The sequence below is a fragment of the Microtus ochrogaster genome, linkage group LG4 (genome assembly GCF_000317375.1).
Source record: "Microtus ochrogaster isolate Prairie Vole_2 linkage group LG4, MicOch1.0, whole genome shotgun sequence".
Taxonomy (NCBI): Eukaryota; Metazoa; Chordata; class Mammalia; order Rodentia; family Cricetidae; genus Microtus; species Microtus ochrogaster.
The window spans coordinates 64,513,100-64,519,913 of NC_022030.1; the positions used below are offsets into that span (position 1 = coordinate 64,513,100).

At 39.0% G+C, this 6,814-nt stretch overlaps 1 protein-coding gene across 4 annotated transcripts in view; it reads right to left on the minus strand.

The window, feature by feature from the left end:
• Gigyf2 (GRB10 interacting GYF protein 2) overlaps positions 1-6,814 on the minus strand; it is a 140,087-nt gene that overhangs the window by 48,931 nt on the left and 84,342 nt on the right. For 3 of the 4 annotated variants that reach the window (XR_003378171.1, XM_005361740.2, XM_026786096.1), the window contains 4 exons: positions 6,516-6,695; positions 3,114-3,331; positions 2,859-3,021; positions 2,591-2,779 (listed from right to left, as the gene is read on the minus strand). Coding sequence is in view for 3 of the 4 variants with exons in the window: in XM_005361740.2 (XP_005361797.1) it covers positions 2,591-2,779; positions 2,859-3,021; positions 3,114-3,331; positions 6,516-6,695 (750 nt within the window). In the remaining variant the exon portion in view is untranslated. The remainder of the gene's footprint in view (positions 1-2,590; positions 2,780-2,858; positions 3,022-3,113; positions 3,332-6,515; positions 6,696-6,814) is intronic. The other variant, XM_026786097.1, reaches the window with a different exon arrangement.

Consider the following 6,814-nt stretch of genomic DNA (forward strand, 5'->3'; position numbering starts at 1 on the left):
TTTCCCACCATGATGTATAATCAATAACTAAGTTTGTCAATTTTTGACTAAAATCTCATCCTCCACTACCTCAATTTATAAGTGCACTGCCTACCTCACTGTGTCTAGTCAGAAGTTCAGGTCACAAAGCAGCCCATGTGTCTGGATACCCTACATAAAGCTGTCAAATCTAAGTTCCAACCATATTTTCTACCAACCTTCTTAAGCACACATGGTATCTATTTTTAAAGGGAGAGGGGTGACCTGAGGGAACAGCAAAATGGCTCATTGGTTTGGGGGTACTTGCTAAGTAAACTTGACAGACTGAGCTCAATTTCCAGAGCCTATATGGTAGAACAGGATAAGTAACTCTTAGAAGCTGGTTTTTAAATTCTACTTGTAGGTACATATGTACATGTAACATGTAAACATACCCATGTGGGGGTGAGAGGGAATAAATGTAATAAATAAAACTGTTTCCTGCCCAATTATACAAACAGTCTTATTTTCTCACTGTACTTTCATTGTTCTACAATGTAGTTCTGGTACTACAATGTTCTCTCAATTGATCAGGCTTTATCTATACCTCCAAATTCTACCTTCTATTTCAAGGTCGTCTTTTAAGACTACCTAGCTCCTGAACCATCCTAAGAGCCTGCTAACACAATTTAACTCCAGAACCCACCCCCCCAAAAAAATATGGAATGATAACCTTTAATACACACCTAATAAGAATTCTCAAAATATACATATCTAGACTCCGCGATTTTCCTGAATAAGATTTTTAATCTACTCTTAGGCACAAAACACCAAGAAACAACTATTATGAATCAAAAGGTCTCAAGAGACAAAAATCTTTCTCCTAGCTGAAAAGTTATGAGCAGACAGCTGCTCATTTTTCTTTAGGGATGTGACTACTCACAGATTGTGCATGCTCCAGAGGATGGCTTCACATACCTGTGCACATGGGCAGACCTATCTGGTCTTAGTGAGTTATTTAAAAAAGGGGGGGGGGGCTGTGGTGTGGCAGGGAGGGAGATGTGTTAGGGAAGGTCCAGAGAAAACTGGAGTGGGTTGGAGGGAAAGAGATTTACACAGGATCAAAATACTGTGTGTGTGAGTGTGTGTGTGTGTATGTGTGTAATTGTCAAAGAAAATATTTAAGAAAAAAAAAGGTCTAAGACAAGGTTTCTCTGTGTAGCCCTGGCTGTCCTGGAACTCACTCTGTAAAGCAGCCTGACCTAGATCCAGCTGCCTCTGCCTCCCAAGAGCTGGCATTAAAGGCATGTATCACTACCACCCAGCCTGAAAACGAATTTTTGGTTCAGATCTTCAATATATTAGTCTGGGGATGGGGGGATAGAAATACACCTCAATCTTTATAATATTGTTGTTAGGTGTATACATATAACATTTTATCTTAACCACATAACAGTACTAGTTTCTAAGAAACAAAAGACAATAACCTAACAAGGAGGGAATAAAGTTTCAGCTATACAGAGAAGCACAAACAGGAAAAAAAAAAAAAAAACCAGCACAAATCAAGGCCAAAAACATTTTTAGGGTGGTAAGCACAATGTGGGGGAGATAAAAGAACTGATATTGAAACTACAAGGGAGTCATGTGATAGATAGATCTAAGTCTAGCAGGCCATGTTACCAAGGGCAGACTCTTATGGTGATTGAGTCCTTCAACATCATCCATTACAATACAGTATTTGCATGAATAATCAAAGAAATACGCAATAGTGTTTTTAAGATGTATGAGTGATTCAAATAAATATAGTTAACACTATAAAAGTTGTATAAAGTCTTGCTTTCTAGCAAAGGTGAAGATCGACTTCCACACTGACCCAGGTACTCCTCCTGTTCCCTTGGGACAATGGTATTTTTGTGTGAGGTTGAATATATAATACCAGATGGAGGGCAACCATCTGCTACGGGAATCCAACAAATACAGAGGATCCCAAACAAACGTACAAATGGAGTCAAGACAGCTACATCACCTTAGGAACTGAGGTGCTTATCTCCATTCTTACAAATTTTAGCCCTGTTTCCATAAATTTTGAGATTTGGAGACATGAAGAAAGTAACATCTGACTGCATTTACTGGCAATGATACCTATTCCAATCGCTCATCCCCTGAAAACAGTTCCATGGTGCTGGCAGAGGCTGATCATTCATTTCCCAGCTGCACAGAATCCCCAAGTAACACACAGAAACTGTATTAATTAAATCACTGCTTAGCCTATTAGCTTTAACTTCTTATTGGCTTGTTTTTACATCCTAAACTAACCCATTCCTATCATTTTATATTTTATCATGAAGGTTGTGGCCTACCAGCAAGGTTCCAACCAACAGCTCGACATCTTTCTCCTCTGGCAGCTCCATGACTTCTCACTGACTTGCATACTTTCTTCTCCTCTATCTGCTAGGAAATCCCACCTTACCCTATTCTGCTAGGCCACTGGCTGAAACAGCTTTATTCGTTAACCAATAAAAGCAACACACAGACAGAAGGACTTCCCACATCACTTAAGTAAAAGGTGTCACATCAGTTACCTCTGGTCTCAGCAAAATCGCATTTTAGGTCTACTTTCACAAATACATACCATCCCCTCTGCTGGGCACCTTAACTGGGAGACTAGTTTCTGTCCTACTCTCTTCGTCAGGTTTTTCCATTTGTTCAGCTTTGGGTTCATCTTTCCTCTCCACCTGTGGTGCTTCTTGAGGCTGATGATCTGACGGGGTACCTGGTCTAGCTGATGATAATGATGTTTGGGGTGCTTCCTCGTTAGCTTCTGGAACACAAAGCCATAGTAAGTGAATTCAGGGAAGTTTTTGTTTAAGTGGAATTCAGTAAGACAAAATGGGCCTTACCAGCTCCTGCTCTGTCTGTTTTTTCTCCCTCTTTCAGATTTGCCTTATCAGGTTCTTTGGCCTCTTCATTATGGCTGCTGTCAGAGTCAGAGTGCTCTTCTCCCTCCTCCACAGGCCTGAAGTCCATTTCCTGCTCTTCAGGAATAGGTTCTTTCTGCACTTTCTGTAGCAAGAAAGTAAATTCAAAGGTTAACAGCATATTTGGCTTTGGTGTAAGGTCAGTGCCTGTCATGGCATTTAAAACAAATTTCTTACTTTTAGAGAGAGGAATGCTCCAGAGGAGTCAAATGTGCCCATTTCTTCTTCAGCGTCCTCTAAACACCATTCCGGCAAGCTATCCCGGTCATCATCTATGCTCCCACTGCCAGAGCGCACTCTTCGGTAACCCCGCTCATCATCTCGATCTCGAAAATCAAACTCAAACCTCCGGCGACGTTCCATGTGTTCCCTCCAGCCTGTAGAACGAGGGCCATCTGAGTTGAGAAAGACAGAAACCTTAGGAAAGGTTTATGACAGTATTTGAAAAATAAAATAATGGTTATGAAATAAAGAAGACAATGACAACTAAGAGCAAATTCTAACAGATCAGCCTTCTAAAGAAAAAAAAATCAGGAGAACTGAGCTCAGATCATTTACCATCACTAAGTGACAACAGTGTTTACCTTCAAAGTTTGTGGCATGTTACAAAGCTAAGCTTTAAAAGATAAATTTAAAACAAAGCACACTGGAAGGATACTATATTCAAAAGATGCACTCTGAATAATTAGGTCATTCAGTGAGCACTGATTAATTACTTGTATGGCCCACTCCTAGCCAAGACTTAGAGCACTGGCTGTCTCTCTGAATTAAAGCTCATGTTCTCTCTTTGGTAGGTATTAAAACAGTACCCTTATTCTTACAAAAACATTACTCTGAATTATAAAAGCTCCTGTGTCAACTCATAACATCAAACTCACCGTACCTAATTACTAGTGTTAATTTCTTGCTTATAATTCTAACCTCCAACAACAACAACAAAAAAAAATTCATGAAATTTCGGCACTGATAGGTTATGATGCCCAAGATTTTATATGGCAAATCTCCCAGCACAGGGGCAGAGCAGGGTTGCCCCCGCTCTGCATCCTCTGCTGCTTACCCACAGCAGTGTACTTCCTCCCTTCAACTTTTCTCTGTTCTTACTTCTCCCTGTCTAACAGCCCCAGGGGCATTCCTGAATCCACCCCAGCATACTTTTTACTGAATCTACTTTCCAACAGAAAAAAAAGCCTGCCTAGTCAAGGTACTTTTCTAAAACAAAAGAGGGAAAAGGGAAGTTCTTGCTACAAGTCCAATCCACATCTAAGAGTCCCAAAAGAAAGGTGTTTTTTAAACCTTTCTTTTCTAGTCTTGACTCTAAGGAAAAAAAAAAAACGAAGCCAAAATGAAATGCTCTTACTCCTGAGGCCAAATTTGCTAAAAGAAACAATCAAAACAATCTAAAAAATACTGTAGAATGGGAATGGAGGAGGAAATACTGTAGAAAAAATTAAGATGCCAAAAACATGTTAAATACAGAACTTAAGTTCAAAAAAGAACAGATACTTCCATTTACTACCTGCTGAGAGCACAGAATTTTATATATGCTTTGTTTAAATGTAAGGCTAGAGCCATTACTCAAAAGGAGTCTTCATGATCAAATGTTAGATTCCAGAGTCGGCTGTCCACTGCTATCATGTCTAAACAGTCTAAGTATGCACACTGATAGGAATCTATCCTTCTAGGCACTCAGCTCCTGTTTCCCTCTTACTGAGTTTCCTAAGTTCATCTCCAAGAGTGGAGGCTTCCCTGTCCTCTGAGCCCTATCTCCAGCTATATCCAGCTGTGAGCCCCGCTTTAATAAAACTACATCCCATACCATTGTCTTACCAAGAGTTAGTAAAATTTTACTCATGAAACTAACTGTAGCAAGTGAGGCATACAGCTTACTAAGGCTGACCATAGCTTTATATGGGATTTTCAGAAGATAAATCAATCTAAAATATTATACTGAAAATTACTATAACTCTAATAAAAGATTATAATCTAAGAGGTGGAAATTAACTTATAACAACTAAGTAATCAGACTAGATTTTCAAATATGCCAGGTTCAAAAGTAAAACATATTCACAAAATTAAAAAAAAAATTCTCCAGATCTCTTTTATCTTTATCCCATAAAACATCTTTTAAAAATACATGGACAAGGTGGGGCAGAAGTAGATTGGGAGGCTGACAACAAAACAAATGAAGAATGATTTAGAAAAGAGGAAAAACATTGTATGACCAAATTCTAAGCTGCTGGGAAAGGACAACAGTAGAAGATGACCACTAAATGCTGACCTAACTTCCTTTAATAGTCTCAACATCACACACTTGGGCTCAGAGGCACTGTTCATCTTCCAAAACATTCACCTTGTTTGTTTTTGACCAGCTGGAATTTCTCTTCTCCTTCAGCCCAGATTCTGTCCATTCTTCACTGAATGCTTAAGTCTACAACCCCTCTCCTTACAGGCAAGCTCAGCACAAAATGCTGCAAGCCTTGAACAGAACTATGACATGTGGTTGCCTAGGATACAGACTGATGAGAACTGCCCGGATCCTATGATATAAACAATGCCCACTCATGACAGAAAATCTGCCCAGGGGGCAGCTAGAAAGAACTGATATAATCATCAGACTTTTATCATAAGGTTAATTCTATTATGTTTTTATCTACATACCACTCGGTAACAAACTAAATGCCTGCTACAGTGTGTCAGCTAGGTTAAAGGTTTGGCTAATAACTTGACTTTAAAATGAGAAAAATACTAACATTGTTATAGTACCCACTACTTAGGTAACCTTCTCTGGCATACAGCTGGTATTATTATGCTTCACAGGGCTGACACTATTCTGTTTATGTGACCCCACTATTCAAGCTACAGTACATCTGAGCATCATGAGGACTGAAGCAAAGGAGCTTCACAAAGCACCAGTGTCTTCAATTATTGGCATAGCTAATGCCCAAGAATGGTTTGAAACATTAAGAGTCAAAAAAAAAAAAAAAAAACAACTTAGAAATTTACTAATCATTACTACTCTTGTTCTCTTTTCTAAGGTCAAGAGGACAAAAGAATAAACTTGTGATTATTCCTGACCTAAGTTTAAAGTTTATTCTTCAAATAAAGTCTCCTTCTCCCCCAATCACATTTTCAAGGGAGAGAAAAAGGGAAGAATAATCCTTTCTTGTTCAGGAAAAATACCCATGAAGACAATACACATTCCAAACATATAGTTATACATTTGTAAGGTTTTTTAAAAATATTCCCTATTAAGTTTTAAAGAATGCTACAGACAGATTAAAGATTAAGAGGTAGACAAATTGAATGAACTCCTCCCCCATGCTTGCAAATGCAGGCAGGTGCTTCCTATTAAATCTATTTGCCCCAGGAAAATAGAAAAGTGATTTCAATCAACTGAGTAGATGTGTTGGGGAATTATTTTTTTGAAATATTTTTGTAGTAAAAAAAGACTGAGCTATGACAGTATAAATGATTTCTTTTTAAAAAAGAAACAAACTATTTTTCTTTTCCATTAAATCCCAAACATTTTTAGCAAGCTCTCATTCAGTTCCTTTGTGTTTTATACAACACGACTCTTACCAGGGCTGTGAGGCCGCCACCTCTCTCCATCCCTTCTTGACCCAGCTAACCGCCAACCTCCATCTTCATCTTCTCCATTTTGTTCCTCTCTAAAGATTCGCCAGTTTTCACTTTCTGACCGTATAAATTCATGCTTTCTCCCCATAGATGTTGGTCCACTTTCCTCAAAATTTGGTCTCCCTATAAAGATAAAATATGGTAAGTTAGCCGGGCGATGGTGGCGCACGCCTTTAATCCCAGCACTCAGGAGGCAGAGGCAGGCGGATCTCTGTGAGTTCGAGACCAGCCTGGTCTACAGA